This window comes from Polypterus senegalus, chromosome 1 (assembly GCF_016835505.1).
Source record: "Polypterus senegalus isolate Bchr_013 chromosome 1, ASM1683550v1, whole genome shotgun sequence".
Classification (NCBI taxonomy): domain Eukaryota; kingdom Metazoa; phylum Chordata; class Cladistia; order Polypteriformes; family Polypteridae; genus Polypterus; species Polypterus senegalus.
In genome coordinates, this window is record NC_053154.1 from 2623524 (window position 1) to 2649172 (window position 25649).

The 25649-nt window shown below is 55.0% G+C and overlaps 2 protein-coding genes across 13 annotated transcripts in view; both read left to right on the forward strand.

The window, feature by feature from the left end:
- Positions 1-2357, forward strand: part of LOC120522692 (arginyl-tRNA--protein transferase 1) — a 59323-nt gene extending 56966 nt beyond the window's left edge. For all 4 annotated transcript variants that reach the window (XM_039743472.1, XM_039743505.1, XM_039743523.1 and 1 more), the window contains exon 12: positions 1730-2357. In XM_039743472.1, the coding sequence (XP_039599406.1) occupies positions 1730-1908 (179 nt within the window). In that variant the 3' untranslated portion in view covers positions 1909-2357. The remainder of the gene's footprint in view (positions 1-1729) is intronic.
- Positions 2358-10143: 7786 nt separating this feature from the next.
- fgfr2 (fibroblast growth factor receptor 2) overlaps positions 10144-25649 on the forward strand; it is a 30251-nt gene continuing 14745 nt past the window's right edge. For 5 of the 9 annotated variants that reach the window (XM_039743562.1, XM_039743580.1, XM_039743571.1 and 2 more), the window contains exons 1-8: positions 10144-10338; positions 12993-13201; positions 19419-19685; positions 19776-19850; positions 21574-21743; positions 24408-24531; positions 24625-24885; positions 24973-25047. In XM_039743562.1, the coding sequence (XP_039599496.1) occupies positions 13036-13201; positions 19419-19685; positions 19776-19850; positions 21574-21743; positions 24408-24531; positions 24625-24885; positions 24973-25047 (1138 nt within the window). In that variant the 5' untranslated portion in view covers positions 10144-10338; positions 12993-13035. The remainder of the gene's footprint in view (positions 10339-12992; positions 13202-19418; positions 19686-19775; positions 19851-21573; positions 21744-24407; positions 24532-24624; positions 24886-24972; positions 25048-25649) is intronic. The other 4 variants (XM_039743533.1, XM_039743552.1, XM_039743588.1 and 1 more) reach the window with 3 other exon arrangements.

Consider the following 25649-nt stretch of genomic DNA (forward strand, 5'->3'; position numbering starts at 1 on the left):
TCGCTGACACGAAAGCTCGGCGGGGTGGGCACAGCACTCTGCCCCCCATATCGATCATCTGCTCCCAGAGTCACAATCAGATCTGGTAGACAATAAGAGTTCTTCTCGGCGGGAGACCCTCGACCCCCAACCCCCCCGGCGTGTGGGCTATGTTTATAGCGGCAGAGGATGTTTAGATAACTCCGTCTGGTGGCACAGCCATGTGGGGGCAACCTGTGTCTCCATGTGGTATTGAAGGAGGCCCTATCTCAAGGGACAAATGATGGTTCTTTGCCACAGGGGATGAAACTGGCACCTCTCCGCTGAAACGAGATCGAAACACCTCCCAGCAGAACTAAGCTGAAATAATACTGGCACCCGGTGGGCAAAGGGTGACTTCTGATGTGGCCTGGGTGGTGCACGCTGGGCTGAGGCTGTCATGACAGGCTGACATATCTGTCCCTGAACCTAAACAAGAGTGCTGATACCTACTGGTCAGAGAGAGTGGCTTCTTTTGTGCCCCCATGTGGCACACACCTCCACCCTGACAGTAAGCTGTCAACTCAAGGGCCAGGGCGGGCATGATGGGCAGTGATACCTCTCCCTGACTGTAGATGCCTTAAATGACATCTGACACAGTGCTGGTGCCCATTGAGTTGAGAACATGACTGCCTGTGCGCCCGGTGTGGTGCATGCCCACTGTGACAGTGAGCTGTCATGAAATTGCTGAGACAGTGGGTTAAGGCGGGTATACTGTTCTCTAGACAACAGATATGGCACCTCAGGGCAGCACCGAGGAGAGATAGAGAGGATAACTTATTCTGTGCCCAGTTTGGCACACTCCTGTACCCTGACAGTGAGCCGTCGGCACAAGAACCAGAAGCTGGGGCGAGTGGGCGGGCATGACATGCGGAGAGATCGGTCTCTGGCTCAAGATGGTAAAAATGGCATACATGTCACAGCAGCAGTGACCCGTTGGGGACAGAAGATACCTTCTGGTGTGCCCAGGGTGGCACACAGTCACAGTGACAGTGAGCGGAGAGCAGGATGGTGGCTCTGCAAACATCTGCAAGATTCAGACACTGGTCAGGGGCGGGCACAACGGGCCAAGATAGCCATACTTGGATGAAGACACTGGAAAGAGCAGACATGGCAGTGGGCAGTGATGCTGACATCCATTAGGCAGAGATGATGATTTCTTGTGTGCCCAGGGTGGCATACACTCACGTCTTGACCAGTGAGCTGTCAGCACAGGCATCGGACACTCATGGGTACAACGGGCTGAGATATCTCTTCCTGGCTCAAGTTGGAAAAAATGGCACATCCCAGCAGCAGCAATGTATATCTGTGCTGATGCCCACTGGGCAGAGTGGGTGACTTGTCATTTGTAAAGTATGGTGCACTCGCACATGTTGGCACTGAACTATCAGCACAGGCCTCACATGATGGGCGGAGGTGGTATTTGAGGTTAAGGTATTCATGCTTGGCACTAGATGACAGAAGGGGCACCTCCTCTTAGCAGTAGTGAGGTAAAACAATGCTGATGCCCGTTGGGCACAGAGGTTTACTGCTGTGTGACAGTAAGCTGACTTGCATGCGTCAGATGGTGGGTTGAGGTGGGCACAATGGGGTCCCGGGGTCTAGGTAAATGGTGCCCACAGAGGTTGGAGGAGGAGGGCACCTTGCTGCAGATTTCTGGATGCCCACCCTGGGTGACAATTTCTAATTTATTTTTTTTTGTCTGTTGCAGATGATGAGAACCGTCTGACAGAGCTGGGCAGAGTGCAGGTGCTTTACCGGCGCACCATCATGCCTTACCGAGTCTACGAGAGGAAGAGGAGGGGTGCCAGCGATGAAGAGTGTGTCCGGCAGTATGCCGAGCTGGTGGGACAGACGTGTGCTGAGCGGATGGTGCTTTACCGGGCTTAGCATGGTGTGTCCTATTGGTGCTGCCACCTTGGGGGTCCGTACTTATCCAATGACTGTTCAACCTCATGGATACCCCCAGGTAAAAAACACCAAAGCCTGCAATAAACTGGTGTGCAGCTCACTAGTGCCACCCTGTGGCGGATACTTGTGATGCCAGATGGAAGGACGGTGACATCCAGACATTGTGCCCCTTGAATATTCCTGCAGGTGGCGCTGCGGGGCTAAGGCTGGCTGCCTGCTCAGTAGCCCCTGAGTCACGGTGTTCCTCAAGTGTCACCCATCCCGATGGCTGCCATTGTCACGGTGGAAGGACAAGTCGATGAGTTGACAAAGGACGAGGACACACGTGGGTGGGGGGGTTTAGGTGGGCCCAGTGTTTGACAGTGTGACTTGAGCCCCGCTCTCCTGTAAATCGCCAAAGACACGACAATAAAGTGAAGCCTCACTGAGTGAGTGTCATCTGCCATGTTTGTCATTGGGTGAGGGCAGGTTTACCCTCGACATGAGGTCCATGTGTGCCAACCACTGTGCTTGACGTTTCCTGGTGGTGATCTGGACATTGTGGGGTGCGATGGCCCTCCACGATGAAGTGGGAGAGCTGCGTGGCTAAACAATTCACACACACCAAAGACCTGCCTCTGTGCCCCCTCCATGCCCAGTGACGGCACCTGGTACATTTCGGGCAGGGACCCGGAGGAGTTTCTGTCTCTCTGAATGCCGTGGTGATCTGCACCAGCACCGAGATGGTGGGCCGCGTCTCCCGGCCATTTTTGGCAGCGTAATCGGTGACTAACGAGCCTGAGCCGCCAACGTTCTGATGGCCCGTACTTGAAAGGCACGCGGGCGGCAGCAGCTGTCAAAACACAAGGACTTGGCACGGGACAAGTGAAGCAGAAAGGGGCAGAGCCTGAAGGGGAGCCCAGAGTGGGCCACCCAACCTGACGCAGCATCTGCGCCAACTACAGTGACATGTAAGGTGGAGCGTCGCACAAATGTGACATATCAGGTGGGCAGGAGGACGAGTGAATTTGAGCATAGGGGACAGGAGTGTCACCAAGTCGAGATGGACACACAAAGTGACCGCTGGGCAGTGCCCGAGAGGGTCCTGTTCTGCGTAGTGCGGGACTAATGGGGGTGCCAAGTTGGAGTCGTCCACAGCTGGTGGCTTTCTGCGCAAGCCGCTCTGTTAATGGTGTGTATGCCAGCCGTTCTCCCAGTGAGTGACGTGTGCCCACGGAATCCTCGCCGAGAAAAAACTCCTCCGTCGTGTAAAGTTCGGAAAAAATAATAAAAATCCGTTCAGTCAAAATGAACGTAAAAAGATGGCCCAGCAATCCATTAATCTACGCAAAGTGAAGACCCCCGCAAGGGGCAAACGTCACTCGGAGTCCTGGGCACATCGGAGTGACCAGGGTATGTGTGACAGGGGGCCTTGGCATATGTGTTTAGTTTCTTATATTACATTATACTGCCGGCCCTCGGTGTGATCTCTGAGGCAGACCACCATCTGGCCTGTTAAATATAGGGGTGTGCCCCCCGGGGGGCTGTGGGGGTCTAAATCTGCTCTGCCTCTCTCAATGTCGCAGTTGGCACAAGTGAGTTGAGGCTTGTCATTCATTGTGTGCCCACCTTTTCCTCCTCTTCCCCTCCGTTCTGTGGTGGGTCGATGTGCCTGATCGGCCTCCTCCTGCACATCCTCCCCAGTCGGACCCTCTTCATCAGCTTTACCCGTCCTCCTCCACCTCAGTCTTCCTCCCTGCCTGAACTTCCATTCCCATCAGGCTTTTGGTTCCTGGTGTCTCCTTGTCACATGCTCCTCCCACTTTTGTTGTCCCCCTGGTGGTCTCATTTCTTATTCTGCCCTTTACTCCACACAGCCCACTTCTCCTCCTGCTGTGCCCCTCTACTGTCCGTCTGCGTCTCTGCTCCACACAAAATGGCTGCTCACCTTTAACCTTTGCGTGGCTGTCTCTAATAACCGTAGCAAAGCAAAGCCCCACTCAGAGGTGGCACAGCATTCGTGGAGAACGTCTTCTCACAGTTGAGCGCAGGCGCCATATGCAGTGAGAGACCCCCGTGTGCATCACTCCAAAGCGGCGGTGGCCTCACTGTGTGCTCTCTGACCCGCGGGGGGCGCAGACGCTGCGTGTGTCACTCTGTCTGCCTGTCCAGGGCCGCTGCTGACTTCAGTGTATTTGCTTCAGAGTCCAAATGCCAATGTAAAAGATGGCAGCGGCGAAGTTTTTAATGGCTGCATGTCTGTCAGTCTGTGTGACGTGCGCGCATGCCGTTCATCCTGTGACGTGACCCAACGGAGACCCCTTCAACTCACCACGACTTTGGGGCATATGTCAGTTTCGTTACCGTAACCACAGACTGGCACAGGGTCATGCCCAGCTTGGAGCACACTGACACAGACTACCCCAAAAGGACAGACATGTGGACACATGGGTGGTACACCCTCATTCGTTCACCTTGACGACGTCCATATTATGATTATTTGTCCTGGTGTCACTTGTGGCTGAAGAGGCCAGCATGAGGGTGACAGGCCCGGCCACAAAGGTCACACCTATGTGTTGCAGTCCTTGTGCTCCTTTCTGCAAGCCCACCCATCTGCCACTATGTCCATCAGCTTCTCGTCCCCAGTCTTGACGTGTCACTCGTGCGGTCAGCTGCAAGGACCACCCAGCACTCGGCACCCACCCCTTCATGGCTCCCCTTGCAGAGGTCCTCCTCCCAGATGCCAGCTCTCTAGTGGGATGGACGTGGCACAGTCTTGAGTGGACCCGCACAGGACAGGACCTCAGCCTTGGACACTTTGTCTGGCCAAGGTATACCCAGACTGAGGCGGGTACTTCTCAGGTGGAGTCTTCTCATCTGCCTGGCATGTGTGGTCTGAGTCTCACCACCATATGTGGTATTGATGACATGGGCGCTGCCATCTTGGTCGACCACACTTGAGCTGTGCGGCGCACAGGTGGTGGTGTGTCACAAAATGACACAAATACAGAAAGGACAAACACAAGTAGATGAAGAGATGACGCCAACAAACACAAAAGGACACAAAGACAAAGGGACATGTGACACAGACAGACAGACACAAATACAAAACAAAAGAGCGAGACGCAGGCACAAGAGCAGGATGAGTGTGTGACTGGCACAGAATGACCAAAACAGACAAGAGACACACACACACACACAACTGGACCCCATTGGCACAAGGTGATAAGCGCACCACCTCAATGTCGCCAGGTTGTGAAGATAACCTACACCACACACACACCCAGTGATGGGCAGCCGATTGAGCCCAGAAATGCTGATGCCTGGAGGTGCCCCATTTCTGCCCTTCAGTGTGTGCTCAGTGACGCACAAGGTGGCGAGCAGACCCCATCAACACAAGACAGACGGTCACAGATGAGGAGTCGAACTTATCAGTGACAGCGGTGGTCATATTGGCATTACTAGTTGGTTGACCTCGTATGAGGGTGCCAGTACATGTGTCGGGTAACTGCTCCTCGCTGCCAGTGGCCCCTTTGTCTTGCTCGATGCCCACTGCCCTTTACGTTCATGCGGTCCATGACTCCACTTGGTACATTCATCATGTCATCGCCCTCTTTAGCACTCAGATGGCACACATTGGCAGTTGGCACCCATGGGAGACATGACACTGTGTGAGCTCTCCTGTGAACTGGCCCTCAGTGAGACCCCCCCAACTTCTCTAGTGCAATGGGGTGGTCTCCATTTTTGGTTGAGGGTCTGAGACTTGACTTGGCGTTGGCTCTGTCAGCAGCTGTTGAGTGCCCCGCCGTTTGTGAAAGGCACCTTAGTGGGTGCAGCACAGTTGCTGTGAGACGAACACAGCGAGGCAGAGCCGGGGGACAGGCCATGTGCATGGGTGGCAGGCGGGCGGATGAACCAACATGTCAGCCACTCCCTTACCATATAAACAGGCCTGAAAGAAAACCAAATCACTTCCCAACTGGTGGCGACGACTTCCTGCATACAAGTAAGCCCCCCGGAGATGGCCACCTCGGGCCGCGTGTTTCAGAGTCAGCCCTGCTTCACTCCTGCCAACGCCTCATCAGCTGACGGCTGGCACTTCATGTGGCAAAGGTACTGTATATCAGAATTCTTGGTGCAGTTTGGAGGTGGACTGTGCACTGGGGGACACCTTGGCCACCTTGCCTTTTCTTGGGGGCATCGGTGACGTGCCACTCAGGTGTTTTGTCCCTCTGGTCTGTAGGTCCTTGCCAACTGTCCTGCCCACACCAGAGGTGGCTGAAAGCTTGTTGTCACTCTTGCTTCCCAGTACTCCCCTTAATCACTTCTCTCTCGCCTCATTGTCCTTCACAGTGCTTGTGCTCCTGTCACCCCAGTCCTGTCCCTGCATGTGACAATAAGGACCCTGTGCCAGTGCCACCTCAGCCCAACAGGCATGTGATGAAGCAAGTGTGAGTCTGAGACAACTTACGGTGGTGCCACCCTTACTCCATCACAGACGGCTTTGGTTTGGCACAACGAGTGCAGTGTTGCGTGGTGAGGTTGGCACATCATTTCAGATGGCTACCGAGCCATGAGCGTGCTTCAGGTAGATTAGGGGGCTGCAGTGGGACAGGAGCCTCCGAAGCCCCCCTTAACCCCCAGCATGGCTCCTTTGTGTTTCACTTACATGTTCTAAAACTGCTATAGTGCTGCATGTGAAAGGCGCTATATAGTGACCTCCGTCCTCGGTCTTCATGACCCACCTGCACAGGATGATCTGCTCTGCCCCTTGGGTGGAAGCTTTGACCCACTGGTCTCAATGTTCCCATTTCTGGCTCCTCCCCATCTCCATACTTGCTTGTCTGGGTGTGTTGGGTGGTCTCCATGCTTCTGGCAGCAGACCTGCAAAGGGCACATGGAGACCTGGCATTGGGGTGGACTCACTGGCAATGCCTGCCACCGGACACATCTGCCCCGGACATCCGTCTTCTGCATGCTTATTGGAACCCCGAGAAAGCCCACCTCTGGGGCACAGCCACTCGGGCAACCAGAATGAAGGTATGCTCTGGTGCCAAGCCTGTGTATCCTGTCCTGGAGGGGGAGGTGCCATGTGCCCATCTCTCCTCTGTTGTTATTTGGGCTCTTTGTAAGTCCTCCCTCGTTTGCACCCTTCTGCCCTTTTGTTTCTGGCTCCTCATTGGTTGCTCATGGTGCTCATTTGCATAAGTGTTGTCAATGGGGAGATTAGTCTCGGTGACCTTCTCAGGGCCTCTGGGGTTGCCGTGGAGACAGAGTGTGGGAATCGGGAGCCCGCAGGTGGACCCGCGCCGCCCCACGTCATGCTGTAATCGGCGGCCATTAATATGTTTATGAGGCTGGCGACCCCGTCGGCCCGCATACACACAAGCCTTGGCAGCTGAATGCCGGGGAGGCGGGCGGCCGCTCATCTGTAGGCGAGGTGCAGTCGGAGTGCTGGCAAGCCCGCTATGGCGCACTAGTGAGGCTGGGTGGCAATGATTAGCCATAGAAAGCTTGACCTGCTTTTACGTTATATAGTGCCTTTACCCCCTGGCACCACCACAGAACCGAGACGAGTAAAAGTGAAAATCGGGAGCAACTAAGAGTCTATTGAGCTGTCACTTCCTTTATATAGCGCCTTTCAGGTTACATGCCAAGCAGTGGGCGTGTCTTGGGGCTGCCCACATTCTCCCAGTTCTCTCCTGGTTGCACAGAAAGGCTGCCCAGATGTTGCCCAGTGTGCCAGTTTGTGCTCAAGACCCCATGTCATTGCCTGGTGTCTTTATGACTCACAGCAGCAGGATGCCAGTCATATGCCCAGAGTAGGGGTACCCACCCAGTGGTCTTGTTGGCTAAGAGAACACTTGCACTGGGTGCTTGATCCTCAAGAAGGCGCTCAAAGGCTTTCATTGTGCCCCAAGTGACTTGTGACTAAGTGGCACTGGGGCCCTTTTCTGTGTCTTCCTATCTTCTGTGGAACAGCACTTAAAGCTTGGGAGGTCCATCCTATGCCCATCTGACAATAGGAGGGGCTCACTGATGCCATCAAAGAAGAAAGACAATGGAAAGCCCTTGTGGAGCGCTGATGGACATTGGAAGGAGAGGCTTGCCCACATCATGGAGGGCATATGTGAATGAGGAAGAGAGGCAGGCAAAGCTCTGATCTTGTCAGGGTACCCCTGCAGGAGAAGCGTCCATTGTGTGTACCATGCCTGCCTGTAATTCTGTGCCCTGATATTCCACAGATGCCAGGGCACCCACTGTCACATGCAATACACCAGTGGGGCAAGAGGGGGCGCTGTCACTAACGGCCTTGTCTTTAGTCCTCTTCTGCAGCAGCGAGATGATGCCTCTTAAGGGAGGGTAACCCCCTGGGCAGCCGTGGGCCTGTTAAAGTCACTTGGACCCGAATTTGGCGAAAGGATGGAGCTGCCAATGGCTGACCTGGTCTCAAGAGCCGGAGCCAGGAAGGTTGTTTTGTGTTAGATCTATTTGGTGCCCTCGGGCACTGATTTTGAGTTACATCATTTGACAAGTAAAAGGGGCGACCCCTTTAGCATGCCAACTCTTTTGAGACTCTCCTTGCAATTATTCACCCGTCGGTGCCACTTTCCAACTTCAAACCTTTCGTTTATTTTGGTGACTTTTGCTTTGCCAAGGCGCTATATGAAAGGTGCCATGGTATATAACGGGTACAGGCACACTAGGCTCTTGGAGCGGGCTTGCAGGCCGTCTTGCTCGTGATTACAGTGACTCCATCTTCTCTGGTGACGATGACATCTGTGTAGGTGACAGTATACAGTAAGTGCCCTCAGGCTCTGGGTGCCCCTCTGTGCTTGGCATTTAGCCTGCTGAGCAGCGCACCCACTTCACTCTCTCTCCTGCCTGCCCTTCTTCAGATGCCTTGTGGAAATGCAGCTGCCTGAGTGCGCTGGCATGGGGGTGTGCAGGGTGAGTATGCCTGGTAGTACCCGCGGGTGGATCTCTCTGTTATCAGTTCAGGTTGCTGTCGCTCCCCCTAAAGGCCATTGTGGTGTATTGCCATGTGGTGGCAGCCAGTGCGCCCCTAGTGGCTCAGCACACTGTGTGTGTGTGTGTGTGTGTGTGTGTGTGTGACGGGGGGCCTGGCTGACCCCGTCTTTCACTTCACGCTGCGCTCGTATTCTCATTTTAACTGGACGCCGTGATGTCAGCTCCTTGCCCAGACTTCACACCATCTGGTTGTAATAAAAACAGAAGAAAATATTCTGTAAACATTGGTTTGTTTCCTCCCCCGCCAGCAGTACGATGGCATTGGGGCAGCCTGGCACACAGCAGAGAATTCTGTCAATGAGTCGGGCATGCTCGGCAGAGGGCAGTGCAGATTAAATGTACACCATTCCTGTTCTGGGGGGGCGCAGGGCTGAGGCAAGAGTTAAAAATGACTCGATTGTGGGGGGCTTCTCGGTTAACCATGACAGCCATGACCCCCTCATCCAAGTGAAGGGTCGACAGCCTCATTAGGGCTTAGGGGAGTGGAAGGTCACCGGTCACAAGCCACCGTGTGACACTGACAAAACAAGTGGCATCGTGTAGCGGGCACTTCATCTCCCCTGAGCCCCTCATATTGATGCCAGAAATACTGTTAGGAAAACTGAAAGGTGGGAAGCTGACAGGCTTTTCTATATCTTGGTACCTTAATGGGCACCCAGACATATAGATCGGGTCAGCCCTGTCTGCACAATTTGGACTTCAAATGCCAACATGCCCACATTGTCTTTAGGCCTCAGCCGGTGGGCTTGGGGACACGCAGCAGTGGCAGCCCACGCCAGCCCCTTCAATATTCTGACCACTCACTCACAGGTGCCCCCCCACCCCAAGTGTGTGTGTGTGTGTGAGTGCTACGGGAGGAGGGGATGATGCCCATCCATCCATTCATTCAATGCCCGCCTGTCCGCCCTTTATTTTGCCATAAACCTTGGCGCATTGTTCCCATTGCAGCCCGGGCTGTCACCTCCACATTTGATGGCTTTACTGGCCTCGGAGCGGAGGGGCCCAGCGGCCCTTTCACGGCGCTCGGTGGGATTTCATTAATAGGCTTATTAGAGGGGAGGGGAGGGGGGGGGCTCCGGGCGTCCATCTCTCAAAGGGCCGACTGGTGTGAAAGGCGCCTCGGGGCGGGGCCTGGCGGACAGGGGGCGGGGCCTCGGGCCGGGCGCGATGCGTGCTCCGCTGTAGGGGGCGGGGCCTGGCGTGTGGCTCACTGTCGACGAGCGCAGCGCTCGCGCAGTCCTACCGCAGTTGGGACGATTCGAGTTTGTTTGGCGTCTACTTTGTTTCGGGATGTGTGCGCTCGCTCGGGATTTACGGGGTCGCTCGGCGACGGCCGCGGCGGGCAGCGGGAGGCTCTTTCCCTGAGAAGAGGAGCCGAAGACGCTTTGAGAAGTTTGGGTAAGTGTTCGCGCTCCGCTGGCTGGCTGGCTGCCTACCTCCTTACGTCTCTGCCGCCGCCGCGCCCCCTGCTCCGACACTCACTCACTCTGTTCCACGGCTTTGGGTTGCGTAAGGCTGGCGGGGTCGCTCCGTTCCGGTGGGGCTCCGCCCGTGGTTCCCCTGTTTCTTCATGGCGCGCGCTCCACTCGAGCGGGCCGGGCGACTTTCGGGAGCCCCAATCATGGCGAATGCCCGTGGGCGCTGCACGCAGCCACTTGCCGGGCTCCTCGCGGAATGCGTTCACGCGGCGGCTTTGCGGGCTCCAGCAGCGTTTACGGCTGTATAGCGCCCTTCTCGCCTTCACGGCTCTGCTCGGCGCCTGTCAGTGGTGCTCCGGCCCGCCGCCCGCTTTTGCACTTTCACCGCCGTGCTGTGATTTTTTTTTTGCCCCGTGCGGCGCCAGCAGCTCGTTGAGTTGTGGAGCTGTGGGGCCGTTGGACTTGAGTGGTCGCGGACTCCTCGTGTTTCAGGGCGAGATGTTTGAGTTTGTTGCCCGAGTCGGTTGGCTGTCATTTCGGTACTTTAATACACAAAGCTGGACAGACGAGAGCAGGCCGTGCGGTCCGTGCTGTAAGTCGGTCGGTCGGTCAGTAAGCAGACTTGTTCTCGGACTCTCCGAGGTCCAGTGGTGGTCTCCTCGTACTTCAGATTTCCTTTCTAGTTGTTCTTTTATCCTCCCCAGTAAGCGCAGCTACTCGTGCAGTTCCCATTCTGGTTTGTGTTTGAGATGGGGGTCTCTTCATCAGGGGGCCCCCTCACTCCACGACTTCTTGTACTTTCACAATTTGGGCACTTCGGGTCGTTGGTGGGATGTTTGTCTGCCCGTTGAAGTTGTACTGAGAAGCCCCTCTCTGCCCCACTTGTTGTGATCTTCCTGGATTGCACGACCACCTTAACAACATTTCACACTTTTACATGTTTTTCATCTTTCATGCCCCTTCTGAACACTCGTCCTCCTCGGTGCCCCCACTCCTTGTACTGCCATGGGGGGGATTCTGTCCCACTCGTCATGTTTTACATGGCTGCCCACTCTGGGTGCTTTGTCATTTTGTTTTTGCCCTCCTCGTTGCTGCCAGTCCCTCTGTCCCTAGCTGTCCAACTTGGGCACTGCCACTCCACTCTATTGGCGAGAGGTTTCTGTCCCCCTCTTTGTCCAGCCGCTTCACTCGGCTGCCCCTTTGCTCCCACTCTTTAGACTTTTGGGGGTCCGTCTCCATGCCCTACCTCTTTGATCTCCTTGACTGTTACCCCGCTTTCTGGGTTGGCACTCATCAGCGTTTCATGAACAGCCCAAGCTAAACCCATTTTTCACCCGGGTACCCCACTTTGAGTTTCCCGTCCTCAAACAACCCTCCTCCATGCCAGACTCGAAGACCCCCCTTGGGGCACTCCTCAGGTTTTTTTGGTCAGCCCCTCACTGTGCCGTGCCCATGTATGCCCTATTGGGTGTTTTCTGGGCTCCCACTCGGGTCTTTTTTTTTTCTAGTTTGTGCCAGCCCTGCGTGCCCCTTTGATTCAGAGGACTGCCCTTCTCTTCCCGGAGCAGACCCCCCTCTATGTGCTGTGCTCCCCTCACCATGCCATGCCCTCATGTGCCCGTGTTTCTTGTTTTCTTGGCTCTTCCATGCCATACACCTCATGTTTCCTATGGTTGCCCCCCCTCTTCAGTAGACGGCCCAGATGCCCCTCTGGCTGCCCCTCAGGCCTCGCACTCTTGATCTGGTGCTCCTTGTGTTTTCATTCACTTCCTCAGGTGCCCATTGGCGCCTGGTGTTGGCCGCCACGGGCACAGGGCTGGCCAGAGCTCACGAAGCCCGCCTGGCTTGCGGTGCTGGCTGCCGAGTCGCTGGCTCTCGCTGGCGAGGATGATGTGGCCGGGCTGGATGTGCGCTGCGAAGGACTTTCTGGAGGGATGCCAAGGCGAGTCGGGTGCCAGCGCTCGGCTCCGCGAGTTAAAAGTGAAAACCTTTAAGAGCTTTTTGGGATTTTTTTTTTTTTTGCTGCCGGCCAAGACTGGGATTAGCACCACAAAGTCAATTGGCGTTTCCGTCTTGAAGACTCGCCTGGCAGAGCACATGTTGTAACAGCCCCTCGCTTGCTCGCTCGCTCTGCCGCCGGGACCTCCTGGATCGGTGGGCCGACTCGTCACATTCCTTCGTGACGGGCCTCGCTCCGACGCTCCCATTCTTCTGAAGTGGTCTGCCAGCGTGTGCCCTCCTGGACAGAGCGTGAAGGCTGCTTGTCTGTGTGGGGGACGAGCAGGTAACCCGGTTGGCGCCTTTCACAGCAGGCTTAATGGTGAAGTTCGACCGTTTGGGCGTCTTTCCGCTCCCGTCCTCCGTGTTGCTCTGTGTTAGGGATGTTTGCCCAGTTGCGCTGGGCACAAGCCGTCCTGCAGGGGGTGCCAGCCTCACTCGCCCGCCTCAGTCCAGGCCGCTTGCTTTTGATCCTCACAAGCAGAATGCAGGTGGCTGTGCCCAGTGGCCGAGCGTCTGTGTGATCTGTAAGTCGCCTTTTGTGGGTCTGTGCGGGCGGGCAGGTGGCGCTGCCTGATGCCGCCTTTTCTTGCTCTGACCCGTTCTCTCACTCTGTTTTGTTTTCCTCTCTGCCAGGAGGGCAGTGCCTTTCACTTCATGGTCCTGCTGAGGTGCTCAGATGGGATTTCTGTCCAGATGGAGCTGCACGACGAGCCTGGCGTGTGCCAGTAGCAGGATGTCTGGCTGGCACTGTCTGCTCTTTCTGGCTGTGTGCTCTGTGCCGCTTGTAGCCCTAGGACGTCCTCAGCCCTCACCACCTGAGGATGCCAACGCAGAACCAGAAGGTAAGAGAGCACCCCGGTGTCGCCTTGACTAGTCGTGGAGCGGACGGCCAAGCCCGGTGTGTCGGGTGGCATATTAGGCCGCCAGTGCAGGTGGGAATCGCCACCGCTTGCCCAGAGTTTGGAGGTGAAAGGCGTTATGTGCTGAAGGAATTGCAGTGTTCTCGCCCAAAAGGTGCCCACTGCAGATGGCTCTGTGTGTCTGTTTGATTGGTGATTCCAGGGTGCCATAGCTGTTCTTGTCTCGTGGGGGCGCCGTATCAGAAGGCTGGTGCTGCCCACCCCACCCCATGCCATGGTTTTTGTCGTCTGCCCGCCGCTCCTCATCTCTGTTTGACAGCTTTACGGCGGCGCTCACCGTTGTGGCGAGGTGCTAATCCTGGGGATTCTGGGCCATACGCTCTCACTTGGCAGGCCCTGCGGGCGTTCGTGTTTGGCACGTCTGCACACGTGTGGGGGGCACCGGCGCCGCCTTACCACCTGTGTCTGGCTGGGGTCAATCGGTCTGACCTAACTGACGAGGGGCTGGTGCCAGCTGGGCTCGTTAGTGGTGCCCGTGCGCAGAGTTCAGGCGGCTGGTATGCCCTGCAATTTGTACGCAGCCCGCCGACTTTTGCTTTCAGGCCACATGTGGCTTTCATTCTCCAATTTATTAGGCTGATTGAAGTCAAGTGAGCAGCCAGCTGCTACATCCTGGCACCAAAGTGGCATCACACAGCCCTAGAGTGGCAAGTCTCTTGTGCCAGCCTGACAGCTGAAGCCGTAGCTTTACTAGGGTGGGCATTTGAATATGTAAGGAGGGCAGCTTTTATTTTGACTGCAGCCGCGTTCCTGAAGGAGTCCTGTGGCACCAATTCCGTTACGTGTATAGCGCCTTTCAACAAGCACTGCACTCTGCAATGACGGTGCCCCCCAGTGCCTTCTGTAAGTGGCGTGCCATCTGGCTTTGATGTTATCTGAGCTCCGCTCTCTGTGCAGTGCCACCTGTGCTGGCACCTCTGATGCCCCTCCACCTGGGTATCTTGCCCCAGTGCTCCCCTGTTGTCCACCCCGAGATTCCACTTCTTCAGCCGTGACTTGTGTGTCTCTGCCTCTTCAGCGTGGTGGGCTTAATTGCTCACAAGCTGTCCGTCCCGCCCCCCTCGAGGCTGGCTGATAATGGCCGTGCTGTAGCGGGTGGCTGCTCACAGATCGATGAGGAGCGGCGAGGCTGGCGTGCCGATCAAAGGGCACATAAAGTAAACAAGTGCGTCCGATACGCGCCACCGAGTCTTCACTTTCAGTTAGAAACGTTCAGGATCCCTGGGGGTCTTCTCTCACGGGGCCTTCGGACGTCTCGGGAATGAGTGGGTGGGTCGTTTGTACTGACCTGTGTGCGGAGAGGGGGGCCAGCCAGCGTGGGTGGGACACTTTGACACGCTTGAACACCATGGGAAATGAAGCAGTAGGTATCAGAATCAGAAAGGCGCTATATGAATTAGGGGGGCACGGGTGGGAAAGGCGCTATATAAAATGAGGGGGCACGGGTAGGAAAGGCGCTATATGAATTAAGGGGACACGGGTGGAAAAGGAGCTATATAAAATGAGGGGGCACAGGTGGGAAAGGCATTATATAATGAAGGGGTACGGGAGGGAAAGGCGCTATATGAATTAAGGGGTACTGGTGAGAAAGGCGCTATATAAAATTAGGGGACACGGGTGGGAAAGTTGGTATAACTAATAAGGGGGGGTGATGATAAAGGCGCTATATAAAATAAAGTGGAATGGATGGGCAGGAAGGAAAGGTGTTACATGGTAGATAGGAAGGACATTCTGTACAAGGGGCCCCATAACGGTTTGATGGGTGGGCAGCAGTTCCAGTGCCCTGTCGTGTACGGGGGGCAGTGTAGTGTGTGATTGTACGTCTGACCACCAGGTGACTCTCCATGGTAAAGAAGGATGTCAGGTGGGTGAATGTGGAAGGCACGTTAGAGATCTGTAGGTAAATAGGAAAAGGGGGGTGTGGGTATGACGGGCACAGGGATGGCACTCTGTGAGTTAGGCAGATGAAGACCCTGTATAATAAACAGATGGTAGTAGACATTGTCATGTGACCAACATGCAGCAGGTGGCCGCTGTCCGCCACTGTAATAATCAAGAGTGACGGAGGAGGAGGAGGAGGAGGGCGCCACACGCCCTGATGAAGGCCTGTTGATGTAGGTTAGGTTGGCACTGTAAGTAAATAACAATAGAGGAATAAGAGACCCGCTGTTCCTCCTAGTGGTCCGCACTGCCACTCCACAGCTCCAGACCCTCCAGGCCCAGCAGGTGAGGTTGGCCAGACGCCTTTTGTGCTGTTTGTTTGTTTGTTTCTTTCTTTTCCGAGACCACCTTCAAGTGCAAGTGATGGCCCACCACAGCACAGCCGTGAGCAGCAGGGGGTCCAGAAGATGGACCTTGGTGACTGGGTGAGGGGCTTGCAAGCTTTTCCCAGAGTGCCTCTCTTTAAACTCCAAGCAGGTATCAGGCTCTATCTGGCATTGGGTAAACGCTCTACCAGTCTTGTAGGTTGCCCACTGTCCAGGAGACTTGGCTAGTTATATAGCGCCATTCTGGTAGTGCCAAGCACGAGTCCCAAGCCAGCTTCAGCCAGGACTCTGGCCTACCACATGTGTCTTGACAGCAAGCATGCCCCTGGGCATCATTGTGAGGAAGAGTGCTGGGTGGGCATTGAACTACTTGAGCCACTGGTAGGGCTCCCAATCTTGTGATGGAGGTACCCCTGGCCTAGGTGGGCCTAATTAGGTGAGGGGCTTACCGCGGCATTTACAGATGAGGACGCTGTCCCATCCGGGGTGCTTAGATGGGCACTGTGTTGATGCGCAGAGAGGCCACTGGGGTCTGTCTTTGCACTGGCACTCACTTACATTAATGACATCGGCTCTGACAATGCAGGTGAGGGTGTGAAATGCTAAGCTGGTGGCAAAGGATGGTGCCCAGTGTGCCACTGTGGGTTTCCCTCAGTGTGTTCTCGTTCGAGTATGTCACAACAGTGTGGCATTGAAGTGCTTTCTTGTTCAGACTCGGCCCTCAAGTGTGTTTATCGTGTCCACCGAGGGGGGAGTCTGGTTTATTCCTGTTTGTACCCGTTGTTGGTGCCACTGCCATGTTTCTGAGTGAGGGTGAAAACTGCCACTCGGTGTGCTTAGCAAGGTTTTTTGTGTTTAACTCGAAGGAAGGTATGAGCGGGCACTGTGACCTAAAGACATTAGGGGACCAGGAGCAATGTTGACCCCAGCTGTGCCCACCAAATCAGTGAGAGCTCAGCGACTTCCCTCAGGACCCCCAGCGGCCCTTTGACAGCCGACCCCTCGTCTTTCTTGAAGTTGTCATTTTACTGCTGGATGTGCTCTTTGAAGTGTTTTGCGAGACCCCCTGATTTGTGGAAGTGAAAAGGGACCACCAGGGCAGCGAGAGATGAGGATTTCTGTGCGCCAGGTGCTATGCCAGGTAAAAGAAGGCATGTGGTGGGCAGTGTTGGAGTGGACTTTGACTGACCTTGGTAACCCTGACTGGCACAGTGTATGGCATTGTGGTTGGAATTTCACTCGGACTACCAAGTATCACTCTGTCGATTATATAGCGCCTTTCCTGTCTGTCTGATTGATACCGTTCTCGCTGTCTGTTATGGCGCCTTTCCTGTCTATTTATTCTTCCTGGCACTGCAGACTGGCAGCGCGTTTCATGTTCAGACATTCAGATGACATTTTCACTGAGCTCTGGCATGTGACGGTCCTACTGCTGGGCCCTTTGTTTCTATCTGTTATATAGCGCCTTTCCTGTCTAACTCTCGCTACTCGTTATATAGCGCCTTTCACTGTTCTATCAGGCTCTCCTTTTTGTTTGTGTTTGTGCCGCTTTTCCCGTAGTTGTGGCACTGCCACTGTATTATATAGTGCCTTTCTGGCCCATTCTGTTCATCGTGGCGTGCGAGTTGGACGCCTGGCAGCCCGACTGTCATATAGCGCCTGTCACGTACGTCTTTATCTATTCCACTTTCTTGTGTGTAGTGCCTTTCCAGTCTGTCCCTTAACTATTGCACCAGATAGTGGTGACGTGGACTCTGTGACATGTGACAATATGTCACTCAGTCTGGCTCTCTGTCTTCATGTGTGTTCTTATGTCTCTTATCTAGCGCCTTTCCTGTCCGTCTGTCTCTGCCTGCTGGTATTGTTGTGTGTTTCATTTCTGTCCATCTCTACCCCTTACAGTGCCCGTCGTATCCAGAGTGTGTTTTCTTATCTCCCTTATGTGGCATCTGTTAGTTGTGACCCCAGGCACTGGTGACACGTGTCACGCAAGTGAGGATTTCAGTGGACTGTGTGACATGTGACGATACGCCTGTACATCTGTAACTCCTCTCTGGCGTGTGTGTGTGTGTGTGTGTGTGTGTGTGTGTTCACGTCCCAGTCCTGCCAGAGAGGGTCCTACTCTGCTGCCCCCACCTGAACATTGCTTCTGACCTTGTGCTGTGACCCCCAGTGTCCCCGGGTTGATCAAGTATCCTAGAATTCCGATCTGTTGTGCCTTTGGTGTTTTCTGTCGGGTGGTCTTTATCTGTTGTGTTGCCTTCCCAGTTTGTCACACCAGAGATCGGTGACGTGTGGCAGGATGGCTGGACGTGGACTCTGTGACACGTGACGCTTATCGATCAGTCTGTCCGTCTGTTATGTCGTTCCCTTCATTTCTGCCCCTCTGTCCCTGTTATATAGCGCCTTTCCAGTGTGTGTGGGTTTCTGCTCTGTAGCTCCTTCCAGTGCGTCTGTCCCAGTTTACTTTATATAGCGCCTTTCCAGTGCGTCTCACTTTCATTTCTGCACGTTACTTTTCTGTTCCTTTCCTACACAGCAGCGCCTTATCCGTTAATTAACGTATTGGTCAGAATTTCCCTGGCCTCGGTGACATGTGACGGTACACTTGCTGTCACACTGCCTGCCTGTCGGTGACATTGTGCCTCATTTGTGTTTGATGTTTTGTATAGCGCCTTTCGCACATCTCTCTCCCAGTTTGTTATTCCATTGTCCTCTCCGTCAAGCTCACCATGAATACACCTGACAATGTGGTGTCACAAATGCCAAGTATGCTGATGCCACCCGGGCAGGGCCTGACCAGAGTGCCATGACAATCTGGACAAACGAGTGGCCACTGCATGCCCGTACCCTGTGGACGGCTGGTGCCCGTCACGTGACCCTGTGCAGACAGACCTTTGAACTGGCCCGTCAGTCACGTGGGTGTTGTGCCATCGCAAGCTGTGCACCCGCCCTGAATGGAAGGCTTGACAGAGGAAGCCAACCTTCTGTCACCGCAGTGAAATAAACGATCAGAAGTGCTGAAAGGCGCTATATGGCGCTGCTTTTCAGTAAGCCTTTGCAGCCATCAGTGTCTTCCAATGTCTTGACTGTGGTGGGCAACCTTTATTCTTAGTACAGTGCCACTCAGTGCCCGCTGCTCCTACACGCCCAAGAATGTGCAGTTGATCCATTGGTGGCCTCGGTCTGTTCAGGGAGGTGCCAGCTGGCACTTCTGGTTCCACTCTCCACATGATGGGCTTTGATTGAATTCAGACTTTGCCACCCGCATGATGCCCCTTGGATTGCGCCTTTACGGTGGTCGGAAGGCCTTGTGATTCGGTATAGCATCTTTCAGTCATGCCCACCTTAGCCAATGTCAAGTTTGTTCCCAGATCAAGGTCCAAAGTGCCAGTTAGATTTGTGGTGTTTGGGATTTGCCCTACGATGGCGTGCTTTGTGAAAGGAGTTCTAAAAGAGCAGGGCGGTGCCCAGTTGGCACAGTCCTCTTACATTTGGCCCCCTGCACTTTGAGGTGCTTTTCAGATAAGCCTGGCCTAGCGGCTGATTTTTATTAAGGCCCATTCCTGGGCTCCAAATTGTGGGTCAGGAGATGTGCCCACTTCCTGGGTGAAGGGCATCTGGATGACTTTTCCCTTTCCCTTAACCCTGACCCACCCTGGGGTCCACTGCCAAGCATGGCACGTGTTGGTCCTCTGTGCTTGGGGTTTTCTTATTTTGGCTTTCTCTTTCCTGTGGCTTGCTGTCAGGCAGGCAGGCGGGCGTTGACTTTGGGGCGGTGGGCATGGCCTTCACCTTGTGCAGTTTCTGACCTGACATCTGTGTCTCCCTCCTCTTCCTCTCCCTCCAAATGCCATCTCTGGGCCTCACAGATTCGCCAGTCCAATTCCAAATCACACAGCCGGTGGTGCGCTCCTTCCCTGTGGGAGACCAGTTGAAGCTGCGGTGCCCCCTCTTGGAGCCTGGCAGCCTTATATGGACCAAGGATGGCTATGCACTGGTGCCCAACAATAGGACGTTCATTTTTGAGAGGCTCTTGCAGATTAACGATGCTTCGCCCCTGGACTCGGGCCTGTACGCGTGCAGCACAGTGCGGCCCCTCGGCCCCGACACGCTCTACTTCATTGTCAATGTCACAGGTGAGTGGGTCACATGTCCCAGGCCGAGACCCTCTACCCCCTACTGCGTCCCGCCTGCTCTTCACTGCTGCCCCGTGTTCTTCCTTGCAGATTCTATGTCATCTGGGGACGAGGACGATGACTTGGACAGGTCAGAGGACATCATCGGTGACCGGCACCAGACCAGTAAGTAGTGGCAGGAGAAGGGGGGTGAGGGCTTTGGGTGTGCCATGCTGAGCCGCATTTAAGACCTGTCTGCCTGGCCCACGGGGGTTACACAGCATCTGGCCAGCGTGCCACCCTGGTGAGTGACGTCTGACATGACACTTGGAAGCTTCTGCTGGGCTCCACTTCCCTGCCCCATGCTGAGCACCTCAGTACGTCCCACTGTTGGGCCACAATAACCTGTGGGGGCTTCCGCCTGTGCAGTTTGTCACCCCCCTTGTCCTGCACGACCCCCTGGGTTTGCCCACTCTAGGCCTGCCTCACAAACTCCACCACCCAATTCCAGATTTCATAGTTCGTGGTACACTCCCGCCCAGTGGGTGACCCGTCCTCGGCTCTATATGGGGGTCGCCGATTTTACGTCCCCGTTTTAGCCGCGTATTGCCTGCTGGGTGCGCCGTGTTTCGCTTGTGTGCCCAAGTAGATACCCACCAGAGCAGCATTTCAAGCCACGTGTTGCCCACTGGGTGTGGTGCATTTGATTGACATTCCAGCGTAGCCGCCCTGTCGAGTGACACTTGGCATCCCCGGATCTGCTGTCTTTGGCTGATGTGCCCAAATAGATGCCTTCTAGGGCGATGTGTAGCCCCCCGGGTGCCCAGCACTTGACGTTTCTCTTGGTGGGCGTGCAGCACTTGACCCGTCTGCCAACTCGGGCGCCCTGCTCGGTGACATTTCATTTCCAGTCGCTCTCGAGGCGTGTCGGATCGTTTTCTTCAGGTATGCTGGGAATTGTGAGCGCAGCCTTTGGCAAAGGTGTGTAGCGCGGAGGGAGGGAGGGAGGAGTGACGGGAGCAGCTCGACTTGTGCCCCCCGTGGTGTTTTATAGGGGTAGGGGATGCCAGGCTGAGTGGGGAGGTGGGCTTAACGTCCCAAATGTCCATTCCACTGTAGGCCCCGCAGAGCCAGTAAAGCCCCCCAAACGCACAGACTGAGGCATCCCGGACAGCTGGGGTGGGGACAGCTGGGGCCCGACTGTGACATTTCTTGCAGAGCCGAGGACGAGAGTGAAACTGGAAAGGCCTGTCGGCCCACCTTGTCAAATTAGGTGTTTTTTTTTTTCTTTTCTTTTCTTTTGCTGGAAAACTCGAAATTCGGATTCAAGCCGTGAGCCTGGTATGATGTGACGCTGGCGCCCGCCGCCCGCTCTGCCACATCACTTTTATTTTTTGTCACACACACAGCCACCTTCTTCCTTTTTTCTTCATTTGTTGCCCTTTCTTAGTGCCATGTCTCGGCTCCGCTTCCCCTGTTGACATGTGTCTGGTGGCGCTCTTCGTGCCTTCTGCTGCCAGTGGTGTCACAGTTGTCACAAATCACAGATTCCCATTCCAGTTATGCAGGAAGCAGATGTGGTGGGTGCCAGATTGTTGGTGGCATGATAGACCCCGTTAGGCAGGCCCTGCCCTCATGCTGCTGTGCCAGTCCTGTTTCACATCATTTCAGATGTTGTCTTCCGGCCATCAGTCTCAAGTACAGAACGGTGGTGACTGTCACACTGGCTGGGCACTGACCACCCAATGGGAGAAGCCCTCCTTTAGTGGGTATCCCTCGAACATCCAGGGGCCGATGTGGCATTTGTAACACTGCCAGTCTCGCTGAGTGGGCCTCTTAGAATGGTGCAGGATGGGGAAAGATGGAGGCAGCCCCCTCATGCCAGTCTTTCTCTCTCTTTCTCTTGCAGCAGAAGCCCCCTACTGGAAGCACCCGGAGAAGATGGAGAAGCTGCGCTCCGTCCCGGCCGCCTCCTCCGTCAGGTTACGCTGTGTGGCCGGCGGGCATCCGACCCCCGCAATCCGCTGGCTTAAAAACAGCCAGGACTTCAAGCTGGAGCATCGCGACGGGGGATACAAGGTGAGGAGCGGGGAGGTGGGGGGCTTCTGGGACTGAAAGTAGCCTGGCCACACCCACCCCTGCCAGAGGAGGAGGAGGAGGGGGGCGCAGGGGGGGTGGGTGTCCCCCCTCCTGAATATTTCTGCCTGCCCTCAGGTCATCGCATGAAACAATCGCTTCTTTCTTTCTTTCTTTCTTTTCTTTCTTTCTTTCTTTCTTTCTTTCTTTCTTTTTTCTTCTGCGTGAAATCACTGAGTCAACATTGCAGTTTGGCTGCCTGGCTGGCTGGCTGGCTGTGAAGATGAAGGCCGAGCACTCGAGACCCCGGCTCAGTAAACTGTTTTCACTTGAGTTGTGGTGGGGGGGCTGCAGGCTAACCCCCCCGCCTTATTAACCCTTCCAGCAGGCGGTAGAACAGGCGGGCCAGCATCTCTTACAGAGGCGCTCTGCGGGGGTCCGAGTCCAGTGAGCCGCCACCTTAGTTAGTCAGTGAGTGGAAGAACATAATGAAGACGGGCGCTATATAGAGTCAGTGCGACAGGACAAGATGGCAGACTGCAATGTGGACGTCAAAAGGCACCTTCAGGCGCGGTCAAGTCCTGCCACCCACATGTCGCCATCCTTGGTTAAACCACCAGGCTTTGAAAAGTTTACCATCTTTACCTGAAAACAAACTTCTGAACGTGTTTATCGTACCGTGAAGACAGACGGCTGTGCCAGGGCACTGAATGTGGTAGAGTCGAGTGGGTATGGATGGCCAGGTAGTCGCGTCAAGTTAAGGAGCCTGCACTGGCACAGCGCATTGCCACACCTACCATACGACAACACCGTTCGGGGACCCCCCTGGCATACAGGCGATCCTGTCCCACCCTCCGGGAATGACCCTCTGTCTGTCACAACCAGGTGTTACATGGGCAACCCCTTGGCATGGTCCATCGCCCTCAGGTAATGACGCCACATTGCCATAGTGGCTCAACTGACGCTCCCTCACGTGCCTCGCTCGGGACTCCACGAAGGACACAGCGTCAGACCAGTGGCCCCCCAAGGACCCTCTGAAGTGACCCACATGTTGAAGTTCAGTCTTCATCTCGGGTCACTGGCTAGCAAACAGGGGGCACCAGGACTCTCATCCTTTTGTGCCACACACCCCTTTAAAGTGACCTCCCGATCCTCCTCCTGACTTCACAGGAAGAGTCACCAGAGTCACTTGAATGTCACTGCCCAGGTAGGTAGGTAGATGTAGGAATGACACGATGGTAATGAAAGGCGCTATATCTTGGGTCTTGTCCGGTGCATCATGGGTGTTTTAATCTGCACCTCGTTGGTAGCTGGGCACTCACCTGAACATCTGGCTGCTTATGTCATGATCGCCCGATAAGCAAGGCGCTATACACTGTACCACAGAGCTAGATGTGAAAGGCACTTTGTAATAGACAGACAGCCGTGACTGGCATTGTGTGCCAGGCAGCTATGATTGGCACCTTGTAATGGATAGCCATGAGTGGCAATGGAATGGTGGACACTATTTAGAGGGCTTAACAAGCCTTGCTTGTGCCACTGTGAGATGGCAGACTTGTATAAATGGGTGCTCTGTAATAGAAAGCTGTGAAAGGCGCTATATAACGTAATGAGTTAGATGTGTTCTACTGCAGTGTCGCCATTGTCACGTGCCACACTGAAGTTCTTCCCTTGCTGTCACTTGGCAGCCACTCTCGGCGACCCCCTGGACACAAGTGCCCCCCTCACCCAGACGCAGTTCCCAGCATGCCTTGCTCCGTTTCATGATTTCATTCCGCGTCGCCTTTGTGTTTTGTGTTCAGTTGACTTCTCCTCACCTGCGTGGTATCATCGTGCTGCGTAGGAAACGGAGTGGGCATTGAACCTGAATGCCTGCTCACTGTGCCCGCCGTGTTGACTGGCATGCAGTGCTTTTGTTCTCCCAACTCTTTTTCAAAGTCTCTCAGTGTTTTGCCAGGCTCTACACCGATGTCATGTTTATCGGCCCCTGACCTTGGTGGTCTTGCTTTAACTAGCGGTGGTTCACTGACTGAGCGCGCGCGTTGACCTTTGCTCCTCTGGCTGCCCGCTGAGCAGTGTGGGTAAGCAGCCTGCCACCCAGGCTTGACGAGCAGCAGCTTGTATCCCATTCCGATAGCAGGAAGCAGCAGTGCCCCCTACTGTTCCTACCTGGCATTTCCTGGGTGCTGTTGGCCTGCCCCTCGATGGCAGACGTGTCTTTTGGGGTGCCATTTGTTTAGCGTGCTCAGGTCCATGGTGGTCTCGCAGGGTCTTTTGGGTGGTTTTCCTTTGCATTTTTGGGAAGGCGAAGGTGAAGTGAGGCAGCGCGACTCCCCCCGCTTTGGGTATCTCCGCGCCCGGCCCACCGCTGCCTGTTAGCCGACGTCAGCACACTTGCGAGATGAAAGCCACGCGGAGTGCAGATGTGTTTATTGGACGGGCCGTGCTGTTTGTTTTGGCTTTCGGTGCCTTGTGAAATTCGCCCGCCGCTTTTGGTGGGGGGCCGAGGGGCGTCAAAGACATTTCCGTCTGCCATTAACAGAGTCGGTCGTGCTTGTCAATAACGGCCGCCGCGGCTCCTTCTTGTTCCTGGCTTTTGTCCCCCTGGTATGTGCTGTGCAGATGGCATGAACGTGGCTGCTTTAGTGCTCTGCCTGCTTTCCACAGGTGAGGCCTCAGCACTGGACCCTCGTCCTGGAGCGGGTGGTCCCGTCGGACTCAGGGATGTACACCTGCATCGTCCATAATGAGTTTGGCTCCATCAACCACACCTGTCAGTTGGATGTTCTGGGTAAGTGAGCGAAGTTGGCATCTCGCCATCGGGACTCCCGGGGGTCTCACCCCTCTTTATTTATTTATATTTTTCTCTGCGCCTTCTTCACAGACTCCTTGACCAAATTCCAGATTTCACAGCCAGTAGTTCACTCCTTCCACTCGGGAGAAACACTGAAATTGGACTGCCAGCTGTCGGAGCCTGGCACCGTCGTGTGGACCAAGGACGGGTCCCCCGTAAAGCCTAACAACAGGACGGCCATCACGGACAGCTCCTTGCAGATTGGCGATGCTTCGCCCACGGACTCGGGCCTGTACGCGTGTAGCACGGTGAGACCACTGGCTGTGCTCTACTTCATTGTCAACGTCACAGGTGAGTGACAGCATCTGTCTGAGGGGCAGGGCCACAGTGTGCCCGCAGCGAGAGCCTCACCCCTACCTGTCTGTGTCCCCTTGGCAGATGCCAGCTCATCCGGGGACGAGGATGATGACTTGGACAGGCCAGAGGATGTCGCCAGTGACCAGCAGCAGAGCAGTAAGTGTTGGTGGGTGGTTGGCAATAATCGGGTAGCAAGCAGGCTGGCGATTTGTGTCTCATAGAGGGGATGGCCTGTCAGCCTGCTTTTGACTTTGTCTGCCAAGGTGCCGCAGCTGCTTACGTTTGTTCAGGAGTGGCAGTGGCATTGTGCCTGGTCAGTGCCACATTGGGGTGGCTCCTTGGCTTGACTAACTTGGTGGTGTCGGGTACCTGGGCACACTGCCTGCTCCGTTAGTGGCAGTGAGACCTGCAGCTGCATGGCACATCCTCATCCTGGGCAGCTTGTGGTCGGGTGTGATGCTTCAAGTTACTGGTTTAATCAGAATTGATTAGAAATGGGCAACAGGGAGGGTGAGGTGGCAAAAGAGGTAGTGGAGTCATGCATGTCCTGTGTATGGCAAAGGGTGGCACACTCTGGCACCACAGTAAACCGAGAGGAAAAGCATGCATATATAAATAGAGATGAAAGGCGCTATATAAAATGGATACATAGGAATGAAAGGCGCTATATACTGGATAGGTCAAACTGATAAATATGAAAGGCGCTATATAAGACATGGTTGAGCAGAAATGAACCCTGGCAGTAGTGGAGTTGTGCC